Source organism: Sphaeramia orbicularis, chromosome 14, assembly GCF_902148855.1.
Source record: "Sphaeramia orbicularis chromosome 14, fSphaOr1.1, whole genome shotgun sequence".
NCBI lineage: Eukaryota > Metazoa > Chordata > Actinopteri > Kurtiformes > Apogonidae > Sphaeramia > Sphaeramia orbicularis.
Genome location: NC_043970.1, coordinates 35,303,633 through 35,325,295, shown reverse-complemented (window position 1 = coordinate 35,325,295; position 21,663 = coordinate 35,303,633). Strand labels below are relative to the sequence as shown.

General features: G+C 37.3%; 1 protein-coding gene across 1 annotated transcript in view; it reads left to right on the top strand.

The window, feature by feature from the left end:
- Nucleotides 1-313: 313 nt before the first annotated feature.
- mcf2b (MCF.2 cell line derived transforming sequence b) overlaps nucleotides 314-21,663 on the top strand; it is a 28,527-nt gene continuing 7,177 nt past the window's right edge. Inside the window, exons 1-21 of the mRNA XM_030154710.1 lie at nucleotides 314-520; nucleotides 2,578-2,712; nucleotides 3,116-3,232; nucleotides 3,886-4,035; nucleotides 8,015-8,139; nucleotides 8,358-8,472; nucleotides 8,557-8,676; nucleotides 10,026-10,217; nucleotides 11,946-12,137; nucleotides 12,221-12,401; nucleotides 12,488-12,576; nucleotides 13,729-13,829; nucleotides 14,616-14,682; nucleotides 15,521-15,636; nucleotides 15,743-15,812; nucleotides 15,904-15,996; nucleotides 16,212-16,304; nucleotides 18,361-18,486; nucleotides 19,939-20,154; nucleotides 20,601-20,693; nucleotides 20,791-20,869. Coding sequence (XP_030010570.1) covers nucleotides 470-520; nucleotides 2,578-2,712; nucleotides 3,116-3,232; nucleotides 3,886-4,035; nucleotides 8,015-8,139; nucleotides 8,358-8,472; nucleotides 8,557-8,676; nucleotides 10,026-10,217; nucleotides 11,946-12,137; nucleotides 12,221-12,401; nucleotides 12,488-12,576; nucleotides 13,729-13,829; nucleotides 14,616-14,682; nucleotides 15,521-15,636; nucleotides 15,743-15,812; nucleotides 15,904-15,996; nucleotides 16,212-16,304; nucleotides 18,361-18,486; nucleotides 19,939-20,154; nucleotides 20,601-20,693; nucleotides 20,791-20,869 — 2,521 coding nt within the window. The 5' untranslated portion in view covers nucleotides 314-469. The remainder of the gene's footprint in view (nucleotides 521-2,577; nucleotides 2,713-3,115; nucleotides 3,233-3,885; nucleotides 4,036-8,014; nucleotides 8,140-8,357; nucleotides 8,473-8,556; nucleotides 8,677-10,025; nucleotides 10,218-11,945; nucleotides 12,138-12,220; nucleotides 12,402-12,487; nucleotides 12,577-13,728; nucleotides 13,830-14,615; nucleotides 14,683-15,520; nucleotides 15,637-15,742; nucleotides 15,813-15,903; nucleotides 15,997-16,211; nucleotides 16,305-18,360; nucleotides 18,487-19,938; nucleotides 20,155-20,600; nucleotides 20,694-20,790; nucleotides 20,870-21,663) is intronic.

The window sequence follows — 21,663 nt, the reverse complement described above, 5'->3', positions numbered from 1 at the left end:
CTTATCTCTTCAACTTAAATCTAATATATGTAAATTTTTACCTTTTGAAAATGATTTTTCTTTAAATTGCAAAAAATTAAAAGGGTAAATAATACATTTTGAAAATACACCATAGTCACGGCTACTCACTGTGAAACCTACTGATTCAAAGAATGGGACATTTCTAACATACCTTAAATGATTAAAAGTTGGGGATTTTTGCTAAAGGTCAGTGCATTTAGAGCAGTGCAGCTGCGAAACGGTCAACTAGTTTAGTGTTTGACGTCAGGTGAAAGAAACACACCCATCCTGGTCCAGAGCAGGGCTCAGTCTGTGAGGTGCGCACGCGGTGCCGCTCCCGCTCCGCTCGGCCCGGACACTGCAGTGGAGGCTCCGGTGCCATCGCTGCGGCTGCTCGTCCCCGACAACACGTCCCGCTGCAGACTTTCCGAGCCCGCGGAGGTAACGGGGCAAGGACCCGCTGACGGCCATGGCCGAGTCCAACCCGCTGCGGGGGTTCCCCCGTCTGCGCCGGGCCGCGGTAAGCTCCGCCGGGAGGTGAGGAGGTGGGAGGCTGCAAACGGGAGGAGACTGCAGCAGAAGGAGAAGCAGAAACAGACGAGCTGCTGTGAACTCTGGCACAGCTGCGACACTGAGGGTGGGATGTGGGGATAGTGCAGAGCAGATCCGGTGAAAGCATCCAGATCCAGTTTAGTGATGGGAGTCTGTGCAGAGGACCAGGACAGGCCAATGACAAATGTGATTTCATGTGTGTGTGTATGTGTATGTGTGTGTGTGTGTGTGTGTGTGTGTGTGTGTGTGTGTGTTTGTTTGGGCAGCAGCTTCTGCTGCAGAACAGTAAGAGTCAGTGTCAGCTTTGGCACTGCAGTCTATCTTTACTGTGGATTATGTTGAAGTGAGTGATGCAGCTTTATGTAACATATTTGGGAAGATAACAGCAGTTGATGTTCACAAGTTAAAATGCCATCAGGGACAGCAGCTGCCGGGATGTCTGCACCATCACCACCAAACCTCCAAACCATCCATAGTGCATGACTTAGATCAGCAAATCACAACTGGACTGTTTACATTTACTGAGATGCACAGCTGATAAAAACACATCTGTTTGTGTTCATAAATGTCTATATGTAAACATTACAGCACATTTGAGCAAAACAAACTTTCTGTGGTGTGGTAAAGGCTCAGAATAAACGCCCGTCTGTGCTAAATACTTGTAACCTTGCTTGTGACAGTAACCGTCTCATGGGGTTTACAGAGTTTCATCAGATGATACTGGTCAGATTACATGAGTGAATAGTGTGACATCAGTGGACCAGAAGCTGCAGTGTCCTCACACAAGTATATTATACTTTAATTATCATGTTCGCTCCATATCTAAAATCCACTCAAATATGTTTAGGAGATGTCTTAAAGCCATTTTATGTCAATCACAAAACTGTATTTGGAAGGGGCATTTAGGAGAGGATGAGAGGAGACAGGTTAAGCGAAGCAGATGAGGAAAGATCCATGAGTAATTTGTTTGATTAGTTATCATGCTCAGAAAACCTAATGCAGAAATGAGAAAATGCCAGTAGATTTCATGTCTTGTGTCATTCTTCTGCAGGCATATGCCTATTTTAATTTTAAGCAAACGCAGCAGTGTGTCTCAGCATTTATCTGTTGCATCTCTGCTTGTGAAGTGCAAATCAGAGAAATGTTTCTGGAGATAAATTGGAGTGATGAACAGGCAAGTGAACAGGACTTAGGGAGGAGTTATAAAAGTTGAGAAAAAGCTTTAAAAGCAGAAGTGACAGAAAATTAATCATTCAGAAATGCATTATTTTCACTGAACCTTGTAACGACTTGAAAACAACAGAAAAGTGTGAGCAGAAACTCATGACAGTGTAAGGGTTTGTACAGAGAAGGAAAAGTGAGGGAAGACAGTTAATGATGAAGAAGACTAAAAACAAACAAACAAAAACAGCAGTGTCAGCTAGAGGAGTGGTCTGTGGGCTTCACTGAAGTGCTGCTGACAGCTAATGCCTGCTAAAGCGCCTGACAGTGAGGGATGCTGATGCTGTGTTGAGCTTTGTTAAACTCCAGGACTAACACCCGGAGCTGACATCCTTCCTGACTGACAGTCCATCTGACTCCTCTGACCCTCTGTTCTGTTCTGTGTCCTCTTTAAAACCCACTTTATTCTCATTTCTTTGCCCTCATATATTTCCAGCAGTAAATTCATGCCATGCTTCAAACGTCAGCATTTTGTTCCAATTAATCACAGATTGATTTTTACTTGTGGCCCCAACTGGAAGCTATTAAAACCCACCTGCTGGTAGTTAATTGAACTGACAGAGAAATGAACTGCCAGCAAACTCCAGGTAAATGATGGTCATAAATTGTAGCTTTAATATGTGCCTACTTTAGATTGTGAGATGATTGTTGCTGTCGAGGGAGAATCTGCTCGTCTGAGGCTTATTTATGGATTGTAAAAACCTCTGTTTCTGCTGTCATGGTCAGAAATGTCAGAAATATTGAATTATATTGTGGTATCATTGAGACACACAATAACAGTCCCCCTACTTCCTTCTTTTCTAGACTTCATTTCCTGGTAATCTGCACTTGGTCTTGGTGCTCCGCCCCAGTACCTTGCTAAGCTCCGCCCCCAGCCCATCCTCCAGCACCGAGCTGGGCTTTCGCTTCAGCCAGGATGACTTCTTGTTGAAGATGCCGGTAGGAAATGTTTAAAAAAAGAAGACGAGTAAAAGTATCTCTTCTTCCGTATCTATGTAACGCAGCAGTCGACCTGTAAAAATATAGTTTACCTTGTCTGATGCAATGCAATCTTGTCTATTGATTTTTAAGCACAGGATGGTGTTTCTTCTTTTTTAAGAACAATATTGTATCTTATTATAACAGCCTTTGCCAAATGTAGAAATGTAATATATTATATGTAGATTTGAAGTGAAGACATTTTACAAATAACATAAAACCTATAATTGACTGGAAACACTGTGACATAATATGTGACTTAATTGGCAGTATTACCCTGTACATATGTGTTTGGTCATACATTTTTGTGAGTATAGCCCAAGATAAAGTAGACACTTGTGTTTTTTTTTTTTTCTTCTTGTAGGTGGTGATGCTTCGTTCAGTTGGTGACCTACTCCGCTATATAGATGAAAACCACCTGACATCAGACTTCACAGGAAAAGTAGAATATTGCCATAGTGACTGGATCGTCCTACGCACGGTATATACACTAGTCAGCCCACCTGAGCATCACAGATAGATGTACTTCTTTTATTTTTGCACTAATTTATTTACTTGTTAATCACTGGCCTTAATGAAGTCACATGGTAAGATAAGATAAGATAAGATAAGATAAGATAAGATAAGATAAGATAAGATAAGATAAGATAAGATAAGATGGGATAAGATAAGATAAGATAAGATAAGATAAGATAAGATAAGATAAGATGGGATAGCATAAGATAGGATAGGATAAGATAAGGTAAGATAAGATAGGATAAAGCGCAGGGAAGACAGGCTGAAAATAGACAGTGTGAAACATGAAATATTAAGAGAAAAAAACTGCGATTTTAAGAAATATTTATAGAAATGTGGATGGGATAGGGTAAGATAAGATAAAATAAGATAAGATGGGATGGGATAGGATAGGATTAAGAGGAAATAAAAGCTATTTTAATACATGTTTATAGAAATGTAGGTTTACATAATATATACTGTACATATTTACAATATAGATGTACATCAATGCATTATATTATATTCATTACATTCATTATGTTATGGTATAAAACTTTATTCATACATTAATAGTTTACGTGTTGTTTTGGTGTGTGTGTGTGTGTTTGTGTGTGTAAATGATGTTCTTTGTTGCAGGCCATCGAGTCCTTCGCAGTGACGGTGAAGGAGATTGCTCAGCTGCTGCAGGGTTTCGGATCAGAGCTGTCTGATACAGAACTTCCAGATGAAGCCAACGCCATCGAGTTCCTGCTGCATTCACACACACACCGATACCGACAGATGAAGGTAGTTATGTGCCTGTGTTTTTTTTTTTCTCTTCTAACTTTGCATTTGCAGGCTGTGTCTTTGATTTTGTTATTCCGTAATTTCTTTATGTGGACTTGTCTTACAAGATGCAGCACTGCCTCTATTTTGATCTTTTTTGGAGCACATACTGTATGCAGTTACGGAAAAAATTATTAGACCATCAAAAGTCATCAAAAACAATGGCTATGCAATCAAGTACTAACTCCTGTGTGTATCATGTGACTAAAACAGACAGAAAAGAAAACATGGAATGCCTAAAAGCACTGTTTTTGTCAGTACAATGCCGTAGATATTGATGTAAGACCTGAAGTGATTTTGGTTATAATCAAGAAAACCATGGAAAATGGCTAGATATCAGCTCTGAAACTAAACTCTTATCAAATATTGTTGTTGTTGTTGTTGTTATCATTGTATTTCTCCAAAAAAATGTACCTTTAGTTGTTAAAATGAACAAGAAATTGAAGAAAACAAGGGGTGGTCTCATAATTTTTTTCTGCGACTGTATCTACCACAGCCTTGGCTTTAGTGCAGATATGGAATGGGAAACTCCAAACATCAAACATAAATAGATCTGCGAAGATGTCTTATCAGAGACTCACTAAAAGCATATTTAGCTGAAGTATTTTGTCTGAGCTGAATGAGCTGAAATCCGTATTTATACTGAATGATTTCTGTCTTTTTTTTCCCCCTCTGATATTCTGGTTATTAGGAGCCAAGTATTTAGATAGAACGATAGAACGATAGATAGATAGAACGATAGATAGATAGATAGATAGATAGAACGATAGATAGAACGATAGATAGAACGATAGATAGATAGATAGATAGATAGATAGATAGATAGATAGATAGATAGATAGATAGATAGATAGATAGATAGATAGATAGATAGATAGATAGAACGATAGATAGAACGATAGATAGATAGATAGATAGATAGATAGATAGATAGATAGATAGATAGATAGATAGATAGAACGATAGATAGAACGATAGATAGAACGATAGATAGATAGAACGATAGATAGATAGATAGATAGAACGATAGATAGATAGAACGATAGATAGATAGATAGATAGAACGATAGAACGATAGATAGATAGAACGGTAGATAGAACGATAGATAGAACGATAGATAGATAGATAGATAGATAGATAGATAGATAGAACGATAGAACGATAGAACAATAGATAGATAGATAGAACGATAGATAGATAGAACGATAGATAGATAGATAGAACGATAGATAGATAGAACGATAGATAGATAGAACGATAGATAGAACGATAGATAGATAGATAGATAGATAGATAGATAGATAGATAGATAGATAGATAGAACGATAGATAGATAGATAGATAGAACGATAGATAGAACGATAGAACGATAGATAGATAGATAGATAGATAGATAGAACGATAGAACAATAGATAGATAGATAGATAGAACGATAGATAGAACGATAGATAGAACGATAGATAGATAGATAGATAGATAGATAGATAGATAGATAGATAGAACGATAGATAGAACGATAGAACGATAGAACGATAGAACGATAGATAGATAGATAGATAGATAGATAGATAGATAGATAGAACGATAGATAGAACGATAGAACGATAGAACGATAGAACGATAGAACGATAGAACGATAGATAGATAGATAGATAGATAGATAGATAGATAGATAGATAGATAGATAGATAGATAGATAGATAGATAGATAGATAGATAGATAGATAGATAAAATTTATTACAGACTCATGGTCCACGTTAAAAAGCAAACAGATAAACAAAAACACAATGAAAAAAACACAATAAAAAAACCTCTGTACTTTCAAGAGGCAGTCATACCAGTGTTTCTAGAACACAGATGTGTAACGTACAGCACCGTATGCAAGATTAGTCAGCAATAAAATGACAGTATTTTCTGAATGATTCAGGCGACACATAAATTTAAACGTCAGATTTCTCAACACAGCACGCAATGAATTTACATGATTAGACATAAACAATTCACTGGCACTAGTCCATCTGGCTTTTATTAATAAGAGTCTTGGAGCATCATTGTATGCCAATATCAGTCTGTGGAAGCTGGCCTTTCTATAGTTCACCCACAGATGTGTTGTGTACAGAGGGGTGCGGTATGCTCTAAACACAGTTTCACCTGTACAGAGCAAGACGAGAATTTTTGTGACAGTACATTTGCTTGTGCGTACAACATCCGGCACTGACGATACACATCTTCGTCATCTGACAAATGATCTGTTATGATGTGACCACCAGGTATTTCTCATGTATAAATAAGAATAACTGCATTGTATAAAACTATGTGAAGTAGAGCTTAAAGGACAAAGACCCCCATGTGCACACTTATGTTCAGGAGCATTAGCATTAGCCATGGGGGCATTTGACAGGTTTAATGTCACTCCAGAGGGTTGTGTGTTATGTGAGCTGAAAGAGGTTCATTTTTGGTTTTCCTATCCCGTCTACAAGGACCTCAGGGATGTACTTTTTAAAATCTTCTGTTTATGTTGACTTCTTATGCCTGCATGATTACAAAACATTTGAGTTTTGCTTTGGGGAAGGGGTGCTTTTTAGTTCAGTTTTTTTTTAGTAGATTGTGTTCATTATGCTTGTGGAGGGAAGTCAGAATGTTCCTACTGAGCTGCAGAGGGAGCAGTGATTGTAATGAAATGTAACGACAGAGTTTCAGTCACAGTTAACCCATAAAGACCCAGTGTGACTTTTGTGTCAGTTCCCAAATGAATTTTTCTTTCTATTTAACCTTTTATTATATGATTTATCACCATTTATTGTAATATTATCCTCTGTATTTTGCATTTCTTCAGTGAAAATCAAGTATTTTCTTATATTTACTTTACTGATTGTGTAGATGTTCATAAAAGCTCAGATTAAAGTTGAGGGTTATTATATCTGAAACCGAGAAAACTGAAGAAAATCTGACTTTTTTTTTTTAATTTACTTTTTTATTGACATTCTGCATCAATTTTGACAAAGATATTCATTTTAAATGTCATCAACAGTATATTAGTCTGAATGTCCCATTTTTTTAACAATGAAACAAACAAAAAGAACATTAACAAGTAGGGAGTGAATTGCAGTTATTGCATTTACTATATCTGATCTTCTATACAAAAATAAAAGCATCAAAGTCCGGTCTGCGTGGCATGATGTATTCCATCCATTTCTTTCAGCACGTAACAAACAAGTCCTTCTTATAGTTCACCTCTGCAGTAAGTCTCTCCATCTTACATATGTCCACTGTAATGTCCATCCACATGCTCAGCGTTGGGCTTTCTGATGAAAGCCATTTTCTTGTGATGGCTTTTTTGGCCACTATTAGCAGGATATTACATAAATATTTGTCTCTCTTTGGCCATCCTTCTGGTATAAGTCCAAAAAATAAAGATTTACATTCAAAGGATAAGTGGCTCCTGATAATTTCTTGTGTTTCCTTATGTATTTCCTTCCAGTAATTTCGATAACTGAACAATTCCAGAAGAGATGATAATGATTTGCATTTGTATTACCACATTTTCTCCAGCAAATTGGGGAGTTATCTCTATAGTGGGACTTTTGATGTGGTGTAATAAAATCTGACTTTTTAAGCAAATCAAGCAATAACTGAACATAAACACAGTGTCCCCTTCCACTGTCATTGACCAAACTCTATGGGTTTTACTTGTGAATCAATGTTGTAGAAGATGACAGTGTTTGCATGTTCACCACAGAGCCACCAAACGTCCAAATGGGTCATATCTGATGACCATGAAAAGATGAAAAACTGTATTTTACACCAGTTATTTACATGGATCGGTAGGATTAGTGGATCAGAAGTTATTAAACAGTTTAGATCAGTAGATGCTTTTGGTCACCAGGAGGTGTTTGGGTCTTTATGGGTTAATACGCTGTCTGCCTTGTTTTTGCAGGATGACATCAGGGGTGTGCTGAAGGAAGGACGTCTGCTGCTGTCCAACCTGGAAACAGTCAAGGCCTCTAAGAGAGACGTAGACGAAGACAGGGACATACAAGCAGACATGGACACCGTACAGAGGTGCTGTATCAGTAAACTGTGACGGTAAAAATAGATTTTTCAGAGTTGTTAGTTGCACAGAAGTCAGAGGGATGTTTTTTCTTTTAAATGAATGGCGTAAAAAGGTGAGTGAGAAATATTCCCAGTTTGATTTTAATCCCTTCATCCTGCCAAACCTTTATGTTTTTACGAGGCTGTTTAATTAGAAGTCTGCCCACTTGTGTTCAAATGTGCTTCAGGCTGCTGGCTCAGCTCAGAGACATGGAGGAGGCGTTTGACGGCTTCTTTGAGAAACACCACCTGAAACTGCAGCAGTACCTGCAGCTGCTGCACTATGAAATGAGTTTCCAGCAGGTGTGATGACCTCTTCTGAAATCACATTATTCCTAACCGTCTGTTTCTGTTCTGACAATAATATGCGTGTTTTTGTTTGTGTAGATGGATGAAGTGCTGGAGCGTCTTTCAGCTCAGGAGAAGGGAATCGCCTCTGTGGGGACCACAGTGGTTCAAACAGAGCAACTACTGAGAGACCTGGAGATACTGGACACACAGGCCGAGGTCACACACTGTACACACATGATTCAATAAATGGGGTCCTACAGGTTTCTACAAATTAAATTAAGACCTTTTTATGACTTGCTTTTTTTTATTACCTTTTTCCAAGCATATCACATCATACATCAAGTACTAACATTAGAGCACCCACTCGTAACCAGAAGGGGTCTTCATATCGATATTGTGGCTTTTATCCCACACACATCAACTTTAAGCATCCATGTATATAATATATACACACACCATAAATATCTACACAGAGGTGTCTAATCATAGTATACACACATGCATACATAAGGTACGTGATCATTGTCTGTTCAGTGTGAATCCTCTTAGCCTTTAGTGTTTGAGATCTAAAGATTCCCGGTATTTGCTTCATTTCAAATGATATGTTTCTGTCTTATCCTGCATCCTATACGACATTCTTTCATATGCCAAATTAAGACCTTTTTAATGACCTTTTTAAGACTTCTTAGAACAGAATTTAATGCCTATTTCACGGCCATACTGGCAAAAATTTAGGAAAATGTATTTATTTACTCCAACGCCATGATTCCCACCATTCTGAGTCATTTCTCACCAGGAGCTGCAAAGTTAGCAATAACTGGTTTCTAGTTTCAGTAAAAATTGTCAGGTTGGAACAGATGGAACTGAGTAGACTAACATTACTTTCTCTGCAGTTTGGACATTTAACAGACACATTTAAACACAATACCCCAAACAAGTTTATGGCAACATAATTTATGACCTACCATATCAATGTTTTTTTTTTCCCAGTATTTCAGATTTTTAATCAACAGAACACCAACAACAATGTGTTAGTGTGTGTGCATTTTGAGGAAACATGATTAGCAATGTGTACATTTCCATTTTAATAGTCAGAAACAAAACTAAATAGTAATAGACAGTAAGAGGCTAAATCTATTAAAATGGTCAAACATGGTAAGAGGTAAAACCGTTTTCTCTGAAATTTGGAATACAAGTTTGCTTTAAGGTGGAGAGTTTATTTTGTCATGCAGGAAACACTGGCTACAAGTAGCTTGTTCTCTAACATGGACAATACCATATCAAATTTAATACCCTTTAAAGACTTTTTTAAGGTATTAAATGCAGATTTGTAATTTGTTCAAGACTTTTAAGACTATTTAAGACCCCATGGGAACCCTGAATAAACACACATGCAGGTACAGTAGAAAACAGAACATTTATGTCAGAATGTGTGTAGTGTTTGAGACATTTTATGCATGCGACATAGTCTATAAATTTGGTGCATAGGATTTAATAAAATCTAATCACTTGATCAGTGGTGACATTGGAATTAGATTCTTTCTCTACGTGTATGTATTTATTAGGAGGAGATGGCACGGGCCCAGGTAGTGATCCTTCATGGTCATCAGTTGGCTGCCAACCACCACTACGCCCTTGCACTCATCATTCAACGCTGCAATGAGCTCCGGCATCACTGTGACGTCATCACCACTGCAATAAGAACCAAGCAGGCTTCACTAACTCGAGCACGAGACCTGCTGCTCCGCCTTGAAGAGGTACCAACGCTGACATGACGCAGGTTTAGACCAGCACAGATACGGTCCACATGCAAACTTCTGTCCGTGCTCCTGTTTTGTTTGCCATCCCAATAAACCTTGTATTGGCTCTTGGTGCATGAACTAAATTACAAATAAACAATAAAATCAAAATAAAACAGCCATTGAGGCACAATATGCTTAGAGAAACAAGTGCATTAAAGGGAAAAAATATGTTTTGTGTGGTTTATTTTAGTGAAATGTGATTAAACAGACAGACAAAGGACCTCGACATCTGCTGCTTCTCTTTTTCTGCAAAAAAAGTGTGTCCTTTCCAATGCCTGTCTGCCCTATTGATATACTATCTGTACATATAATATCACCTGTGTCTAATGCCTTCAAAACAAAAGCATTAACTATTACTAACATAAATGAAAAATATTATACTAACGCATTAATTAAAGATAGTCAAATTAAATGAAACTAATCATTATACAAAGCAAAACAAACAGTCAGTTCTTATTAACCCTTTCATGCATTGTGGTCACTACAGTGGACAGTTCTTCTCCAGCTGTTCTCTTGTATTGTCATAGGTTTTGTTGTTTTAGTTCCATATGAGCCAACACAGTGGACACTTATGCAACATTCCATAACACACTGCAATTCATACCATTACTGTAAGTTTGCTGTTCTTGATAAACCTGATCTGCAGTAATATGTTTAAGTGTAAATCAGATGTTATTTGTTAGACAAAAAGAGTTGTTTTTTGCATATTATGTGAGGTAATAACTAGCATTGGAGTATGGTAAAATGTGAGAAAACATCAAATTAGCAGCCTTAGAAATGTTTTCATTCCATTGTTTTCATTTTACTTCTGATATTGGGTTTTAAATACATATTTCTTTACTTAAAAAATGAAATGCATGGACATTTTTGTAACTCCATGGAAAAAAAAAAAAAAACTCAATCACAATTTTTTTTTATGCCTAAGGAGGTATAAAAACACTCCAGAAAAAAAAAATCTTGACTGAGGTTCTCATAATTCATGCATGAAAGGGTTAAATATTACAAAAACAACATGTATCTGCAACACATTTGTAAGGCATCTGAAAACCTGAAAACAAAAACAGCCTCCTTTAGTTTCAACTAAAATAAAATTAATTGAGTTATTGTAAATTGTATAATAATAAATATGAAGGAATTATGTGAAGCAAGTATAAAATATTCCACTGCAAATGAGCTAACTACATTAGCTACTAGCTAACTAGCTTCTGGGAGAAGTGGTTTGAGATGGTAATTTGTTTCTAACAGTGAATAGAAATAAGGTCTTCATTACATGTATTATCGTGTGTTCCAGTAACATATTTTTAAGGATATCTAACTTTGGGATTTTGCTAACATGTGTAGCCTTGTAGCTAATTTTGCATAAGTTAATGAGATGTGAGTCAAAATGTCATCGACGTGTACAGTCTGAGAAATGATATGAACTGGTATTGAATTAGGTTTTGAAATAGTTATAAATATTTATTTTCACTCCTACATTTATGAATCCTAAATAAGAAACTGAACTTTAATATCAGATGTGTGCTTTTGCTATTAACACTATTACTATTTTATTATACTATTATCACTGTCATCATTACTATTATTACTATATGCTCCGCTATTACTATTATTAAACACTATTAAAAATTTCCAGAGGATTAATGAGATCAGATGTGAGCATGTCTTCTGTTTGTGTGTGTACAGGCCATGCATTGGTGTAATGAGGGGGCCTATCTGCTGGCAAGCCAGATGGTGGACAAGTTCCAGACCAGAGAGGGAGCTCAGGAAGCGCTGCAGTACCTAACCTGTCACCAAGAGAGGGCGCCATCTGCACTTAAAAACAGCCATAGCACTCTGAGCCTGGAGTTTGAAGCCATACTGACACCACAGCTGCAGGTAAAACACTCCTACTGACACACAGCGAAGCACCCACCTCCACTTCTCAGCACTGATCGTCTTTGTTCTTTTCTTTTTTCTAGTCCCAAATTGCCATGGTGACAGACAAGCTGAACTCGGTGCAGTCTATGATCAGGAACAGGGTGCAGTGTCTGAGGAAATTGGCCGACGTCCAGGTTCGACCCATCCAGCTGGTGGCTCCCCGGCCTGAGCCTGAACAAATGTCACAGCGCTGCAAGTCACCCCTTTTCTCACCCAAACATGGTGCGATCCACTTCACAGGAGTTTAACTATACTCCATTACATCTCGTTGTATGTGCTATTCTGCTTACCTGTGATTCTCTTCTCAGGTGTAGACTTTAATGTCCTGAATTCCAAGTTTTCCTTTGACCTGCTTCCTGGAAAAAGAGCTCTGAGGAAGAACAACACCCAACGCAAGGTGTGTGTGTGTATTTATGTGTGAGAGTGATAAAGACAGTGGTATTTGTGCTCCTTCTGCCCATCCAGAGGCTTACATTACACTAGTCGTAGACAACTCTTCCAAAGTGAGATAACAAACACGGCAAAGAATAAAGCAGTGGTTCCCAACCTTTTTTGGCTCGTGACCCCATTTTAACATCACAAATTTCTGGTGACCCCAGACATTCAAAACAGAGACATTTTTTTGCTATAATGTATTTGTTTTTGATCATGTAATAGTTTGCTATACTATGTTGCAAATAAAAGTTAATTTTCAACTCAACATTTAGTCTATATAATGTATATTATTATGGACGGAGGCAGAAAAGCCAGGTGTAGATTACTGCACAAAGTGAGAATTTCTTTTTTTACTTGGTCAGGATATGTACAGTCAGTCCAGCTTGGATTTACAAGGCTGACAATTAATACTGAACAAACAAGAATTCAAACTATGAATTATGAAAGAGCTGCAGCATCTGAAACCGACCACAATGAACATTTGAAAGATAAATAGTACCACAGTGCTTCAGCTTCACAGTTTATCGTGTCTTTTATGTATTGGGATTGTCTCTCTCTCAACTCACCATATATTTTTTATTGGTAATTTAAAAAACTTTATCAGTTACTAGAAATCTCAGGCAACCCCATGTAGGGTCCTGACCCCAAGGTTGAAAAACACTGGAATAAAGCAAAGAAGGAAGTACATAATTAAGAGTAAAGTGAAGATAGAATAAACAACACAATTAAACAAAAACATAACAATAAAGAATAGAATCTTCATTTTTGTCAGCGGTAGTTTGTCACACGTAAACATGCACCACACACTGAAATTTGTCTTCTGTCTTTAACCCATCACTAGATCATACATCACACACACTGCATGCTAGGAGCAGTGGGCTTGCTATATCAGGTGCCTGGGGGGGATGGGGGGGGGGGGTGCTTTGCTCAAGGATACATCAGCCAACAACTCTCTGCCAGTCCAGGAAATCGAACCGGCAACCCTGCAGTCACAAGCCAATTCTCCAGCCATCTAGGCCACAGCTGCCCCCATAACACAACATCCCAATAAAACCAAGTATGTCAGATGTTTTATCCATATGACTGAGTTCAGAAATGAATTTGTTTTTGTCAGATCGAGGTGATGCACGATTACCAAGGCAACCGCAGCTGTCTGTACGGCCCCACGCCTGAGACCGACTCTGAGGCCGAGGACAACCCAGAGCAGGTCACACGGTACACGACCTTTCACATCCGAGGCTTGACCCTTGACCTTTGACCATTTGACTCTTGTGCCCTGTTTGCATGATTAATAGACACATTAATCCATACATTGGGAACAGTCTGTAGTGGTAGTATGTCTGGGATACACTGACCATAAACCAGAAATCTGGATTTGAATATTTCAAAGTGGATAAATGTTCAGTTGTAGTCATCACAAGTGCTTTTATTAAAACAGACTGTGATCAAAAGCATTTGCAGATGATTTTGAAGTTGTTTCTTTCCCTGTTTGACTGCAGTATATATAAATATAAAACAAGTGAAATAGCCAATATATTATTATTTATGTAAATTTAGTACGATTCTCTGAGTCTGTCGTTATAACAGGGTTCAGTTAATGTACTTTCCTGCAGGAGTCGATGTTTTCTTTGCAGCTGAAAAAAATAAACAATGTTAAATGATTCATTATACTTATAGTAACTCTTCTGGTTTCATATAAACCACACAATAATCCTTGTTTTACACCAAAACAATGATACAATTTGTAATGTTAGAGATTTTTTACATAATGAGAGGTGTAAGAGTAAGTTTATTATGTGAATGCATGGACACATTTAGACATTTAGAAGTGAGAGAGGCCCTGGGAGGAGTTTACTAAAGAAACAGATCATTGAATGCAATGCTGATATAAAAGGTTTTGTCTCATTCTGTTTGAACCTAAAACAACAGTACCTCTCACCACGAAGGGGATGTCATGTGTTGCTGTAGTTTCTAATCATGGTCTTTTTTCTGTCTTTTCAGTCATATCATGAAGGAGCTGATAGCTACAGAGAGGATCTATGTGGATGAGCTGCTCTCCGTCCTACTGGTGAGTTTATGTAACATAATATTATGTCACTTTATGTTGTGAGGATGTTTTAAATGCAGTGAACAATAACAGGCAGGAAAGAGGATTAAACAGAGCAAAGCTTCTGGGATGAATTAAAACTCACAGTGATGTGGTTTTGTACAGGGTTGTTTACATTTTTCTACCCGGTATGTTGCAAACTTACCAAGTCTGTTCATGTAGATAATTAAAACTAAGACTAAAACCCACAGTGGATATTAAAATTATTCCATAAACTGAAAAAAAGGAAAATAACAAAAATAACATATTAAGACTACTACACAACAACAGAATTGTAGGAAAAAACAGGTTTTGGTTTTCTCCTTTTGATATATACTGTGGTTGTTTTACCACTTCAGTTAATAAAGAATTAGTTGCATTTTTAGTAGACAATGAATCTATAAATAAGCTTTCCTCATAATATCTAAAAAGCTAAAACTAACACAAATACTAAATAAAAACTCAACCAAAACTAGTCAATTCCCAGTAAAAGAGAGGTTGAAAGGAAAGTAAAATCTAATACCAAACTGAAAGACTCAAAAAAATAAACATGGAGACCCATATACTAACTGCATACCGTAGAACTGTCACTAAACTATTTGGATCTTATGACACTTCCTCTCCTCTCCTCTCCTCTCCTCTCCTCTCCTCTCCTCTCCTCTCCTCTCCTCTCCTCTCCTCTCCTCTCCTCTCCTCTCCTCTCCTCTCCTCTCTCGTTTCCTCTCCTCCTCTCTCGTTTCCTCTCCTCCCCTCTCGTTTCCTCTCCTCCCCTCTCGTTTCCTCCCCTCTCGTTTCCTCTCCTCTCCTCTCCTCTGATCAGGGCTACAGAGCAGAAATGGAGGATCCATCCATGTCTAATCTTCTTCCCTCTGCTCTGCGCAGCCAGAAGGACGTTCTGTTTGGAAACATGCCAGAGATTTACCAGTTTCACAGCAGGCGAGGCACACACTGAGCTCACAAGCTGTCACTGAAATATCCTTGCACCCCCCATTTACACTCCAGTCCAATTTCCTCTCATTTTCTTCTTGGGTTCACCATTTAGGATCTTCCTTCAGGATCTGCAGGGTTGCCTGGAGACACCAGAGAGGGTGGGGGCCTGCTTCCTGCAAAGGGTGAGGAAAAACTGAGTGTGATTAAGGGTTTAATAAATCTTTGAAATGTATAATTTTACAAATAATTATATATGTTTGTGTCTGCGAGCAGAAGGAGAAGTTCCAGGTGTATGAGCGCTACTGCCAAAACAAGCCTCGTTCGGAGTTGCTATGGAGACAGTGCTCTGATTCACCCTTCTTTCAGGTAGTTACAAATATCTCCATGATTCATTCACTCAGTCATGGCTCCACTGAAGTAATCGGTTCATGATCAGATATCACTGAAGGCGATCTCTGATGAAATTTACCCTACTTACACAGTTTATTTTCTCATTTCCAGGACAGTATCATGTGGTTTTCTAATTATGTCTGGTGTTTTACAAGCAAGAAAATATTACTAAAATGTATCTCTCTCTGTAGGAGTGCCAGAGGAAGCTAGACCACAAGCTGGGTCTGGACTCATACCTCCTGAAGCCGGTCCAGCGCCTCACCAAGTACCAGCTGCTGCTCAAGGTTCTGTAGATCTGAGCCAGTCAGTGATGGATTGTCCTCTAGGAAGAAACACAGTAAAACACACACTTAGTCAAGCACATTTAGAAAAACAAAAAGACTATGAAAACATAATTTTTTTTTCTTTTAACTTGTCTTTTGGTGCTGAACAAATTTGCTTTGCCCAGGGAAACTTCATGAAGTATATGTGGCTCCCGTTGATATTCTACTGTCTTTATTATGAGTTTTGTTGAACCACATTTCGATGCCAGACGTGACTGGGGGGGGGGGGGGGACTGGGAAGAAGAAGGTGGCAAAGATCTTCATAAGAAAATATCAACAATACAAACAATAACAACCATGGTGATAATTATAATGGTAACAATAACTAAAACAAGAACTGAGTAAACTGGGCAGAAGAGAAAGAAAAAAAAATTACAATAAAATGAAGGATTTTTCATTTTTAGCCCTCTCCAACATTTCAGAATATGTCTCAATAATCAGTGGTGGCAGAACTTCAGAATACATTTTAAGTCATTGTAATTTGAGTATTTCCATTTTATACTACTTTATATTTATACCCCATCACATCTCAGAGGTAAATATTATACTTTTTACTGCATTTGTGTGATTGCTAGCTTAGTTGCTTTACATATGGCGATATTTTATTCTCATCCTGTCCAGTGAAAACCAGTGTTTGTTAAAAAAACAAACAAAAAAACCCCCAGAAAGATTATGTGTTTTTGAAGGAATTGAGAAATGTCTCCTCTAGCATAAGTTTTAAAAACCCAAGAGGGCCTTTAAAGACTTAACGTAACTTTATAAGAATGGAAAATGCCATAAAGCTGAACCTTTTTCCAAGCTTATAAAGGCTTACCATCTTAGGCATATATAGTTTTCACAGGAAAGCAAAGACACAAACATATGAAGATCTTATGGAATATGATGCATTGCAGTAGTTTTAACTGCTCAACAGTATTTTAGAAGAGTTCAAATGGGCTCAACAATCAACACATGCAGCAGTAAAATACAACCTGCACACTATTGCAGTTGTAATATGAATCCAGTTACATTGTAAAACACCAACAGGGACCATTTTAGTGCACAATAACTAATTTATCTTTACATTTTGCTGACTATAAGTATTATTAGTACTTTTACTTATGTAAGGATCTGAATGTTTCTTCTACCAATAGTAGTAGTAGTAATTTATTCGTCCATTTAACACAACATAAAATATACATACATACATACATACATAAATACATACATACATACAGTTTGGAGTTCTATATTAAACATGGGCAAAAAGGCGTAGGCTGAAACAACAGCTTATTTTGCCTACCCTATTTTCAAGAAGGAAAGTTGCAGAAACAAAACAAGATGGCACAGTTTTAAACGGTGATATAAATAAAACAAATAATATAATATAATCAAAATCTTATATTTATTCTAATAATTGGTTTACTTTATCCTAATATTTTATATTTTTTGAAAACCTTAGTTTTCAGTAATGATGAGTAACAAAATGCAGCAGTAAATTTTACATTTTTACTTCTTGGGTTGATACTGAGGAGTTTTTGATAAGAATTTTCCATTTTGTTGTGGTGCAAAGTGGAGCTACAAATGCTATACCTACTTTGTCAAAGCCAAACATTATTTATTATGAAAGCCTTGGTGAAAACATGGTCCACTTTGGCATATGCTCTGAGAGTTAGTGTTGTTATAGTTGTAAAATATTTAACAAAATATCATTGGATCAAGTCAGCGTGGAATCTGTTATTTGGGTTTGATCAGGAAAAAAATGTATCTGTCAAATTCACCCATGTATTATGACAAGACAATCAAAACCACCTCAATATGTCAACTGCAAGATAAAAGCATAGACAAAAAACACTCACATGGACCCAGAGACATTTTAAACTGGCTATGAGACAAATTGACAACTACAGGTCAGGCCTGTTATCTCAACAAAATGGATTTGCGAGTTTGCAGACAGGCAGAGGAGACCTGAAGGCAAACTAGATTAGATAAAGTGAAAACCACTGACCTGTCAACCTGTGTCTCTGTTCATGATCAGGAGCTGCTGAAACACTGTACAGAAGAGCTATACCGCTGTGAACTCCAGGAGGCGCTGGACTCAATGCTGGAGCTGCTGAAGTCTGTCAACGACTCCATGCATCAGACAGCCATCACTGGATATCAGGTACAGGAAATCAATGTGAGGAGGACATTCACATTAAGTATGACCAGATTTATGACACACTCTATCATCATCATCATTTTATATAAAATGATCCAATCCACACGTTTCATGAGTCATGGATTACCGTACTATACCCCTGATAATATATTTGATAAGTGGAAACTTTAAAGTACATTTACTGTAGTAACTGGAGGTAGTTGAGCATTTCCCTTCTCTGCTACTTTAAACTTCCACTTCACTGCATCTTTTACTACATTAATATGTTTGAGTTGTACTTAGTTCTAAGATTGAGATTTTACACAGTTATTAGTATAACAGGTTTTTAGAGATGCAACATGTTGTAATTTATTTAACTGTTGGTTTTCCATCGTTTGTTCTCTGGCATCTTACAAAAGCAGCTCATAATCAGGTTTACAATTCAGCGAGTATTAATCAAATAGTGATTTTTACCTGTAAACATGTCACATAGTTTCAGTAAACATATAAATCAGTCACTACAAATTCTACAGTGACACTGCTCTACAAAATATTTCCATAATAAAAGTAGTGAAACTATTTTGGGTTATTAATTAAGAAAAATAAAGTGAAGAGTGCCAGGTGGCTTGGGTTGGGTTTTCAAGTGGCAGTATTGGGTCAAAATGTGGAATTCTATGAATTAATTATGAATTGAGAGATTGGGTTTTACCCAAAAGGAGTTCTGCTATAAAACACTGTCTGCTTATTAGAAAAACTGTTCAGATTATGTTGAGTGTGAGATATGTATATATTCTTGAAAACATTAACCCGAAGAATGCTTTTGTCATTTGTTTTCCAATTCATATGTCCAACTTTGCAAGGTTTAGCACCTTTTATCTCTGGAGCAGACAGTTTAAAAAAAAAAAGAAAACTGTAGACCTATAAATTCAGAGATTAAAGAACACAGAACACTTATCGTTAGCCTCATTGCATAATTGCCTATCATATTTTTTCCAGGTCATAACCAGTGATGAAAAATTAATTAGCCGTGTTAAGAGTAGAGTTATGCAGATATTACAGTTTGGCCAAAAAATATGACTTAGGCAATTATACTATGAGGCTAATGTTATGTATGTAATAAAAGTCATGTGAGGACTGGAGGCCTCAGATTTAGCTGTGGTCCTTCTATATAAAATTATATATAAAGTAGCTTTATCTTCAGCAGTTACAACAATAACATGTTTCAACATGTGAGTTAATAATCTAATGTTGGTATATGGTAATATATCAGTCAGATGGACCAAATCTAGACTGTTACTTCAATATTCAATACTTTAGTAGCATTTTTAGTTGATTTTACTTACAGTATCTGACTAATTCTGACACCATTAAATATTATTATCTCCCTAGATAAAATGTTTTGTATTATCCAATTGTAATGTGTGTACTTTTGCACAAGGCTGCAGTTCCCTGTTGCTACTTTCTTGCTGTCACCAGGGCGACCTGAGCCAGCTGGGCCGCATGGTGATGCAGGGAGGCTTCAGCGTTTGGATCAGCCATAAGCGGGCAGCAGTGAGGATGAAGGAGATGGCCCGGTTCAAACCCATGCAGAGACACCTCTTCCTGTACGAACACGCCCTGCTGTTCTGCAAGCGCCGAGACGAGGACACTCACGACAGGACGCCCTTCTACAGCTTCAAGTCCTGCCTCAGAGTAACCACACTATAACAAACTACAACAATTCTATAATATACTCACTCTGTTAGGTCAATGGGATTCAACGGTCCAGTAATTAATTGTTATGAAGCTTTGGAAGTTGATAGTAATGCTGTAGATTGGGCTATAAATAAAACACTCAGAAATCAGGTACTTCTGCAAAATAAAAATGTTAAGACTTTCGACTTATAAGTAATGTGTTGATCTTTCATAAACACAAAATCTAGATTAGTCCACATTTACTTTGCTTTTGAGGATTTCATCAAACTAACTCATCATATCAGTAAAAATAGGGTGAAATTTGACCAAAAGTTGTTTCGAAAAGTTTGTGGATAAATTACAACACTCACCAGTTTTAGGTCAAATTTGATGCATATAGGGGACTTAACCAGTGAAACAGCACGTGGTATCACATATAATTATGTTTCTTTTTTTTTCTGTAGATGAGTGCAGTGGGAATCACAGAAACTGTGAAAGGAGATGTGAAGAAATTTGAAATCTGGTACAGCGGCAGAGAAGTGGTTTACATCGTCCAGGTATTTTCTTTCTTAGTTCTGACTTTCTATCTTTTTTCAATCATCATATTTTTTTGTCAGTGGTTGTGCTAATGTGAGGGTCTGTCCATCATTAAAGGCCCCGACAGTGGAGGTGAAAGTCGCCTGGCTGACGGAGATTCGCAAAATTCTCACAAACCAGCAGAAAGTAAATCAAGGTCATTATCATTGTTATACTTCATCTGATGCCGTTATGTTTGTTATGTTGTTGTGTTTCTTTTATGGGGTAAGGAAGCTGTCAAAAGATTTGTGTGCAAAAGATAGAATATAGTTGTGCAAAAAATAAATATTTGTAAACCCTTGAATGAGTTCAGTCGTACATAAAATGTATTGTGTTTATTTTATCAGAATAGGAATGAAAAAGTTTTGACAACAAGAATTACAAACATGAAATGCAACTTTATGATTGCGTTTTCTCCATCATGAATACAAATTCACCAATGTGACTCTACCAACTGAAATACGCCACCACTTCACAGGCATTATTTATCTAGCAGAGGATACATAGATTCCACAGATAGCGCATGAGTTCAGGTTCCTTCTCCGTGGTCAGAGCAATGTACTTGATTTGACCTGATTTCATTCTCCGACTTTGTCAGCCATCTTGCACAGTGATTCTGCCCTATCTTGCTGCTGAAGGGGAACCTGAACTTATGTGCAGTCTGTGGAATCGATGTATCTTCTGCTCGATATGTAATACGTGTGAATTGGTGACGTAATTTTGACGATAGAGTCACGCTGGTGAATTTGTATTTGTGATGGAGAAAGTACAATTTTAAAGTTGCATTTCATTTTTGTTATTCTTGATGTCCAAACTTTTTCATTTCTATTCTAAAAGGTAAAATACACACAGTACATTTTATGGATGATTGAACTGATTCAAGAGTTTACAAATATTTATTTTTTACACAACTATATTTATTTTTGCACAACTATAGGCTAATATGCTGCA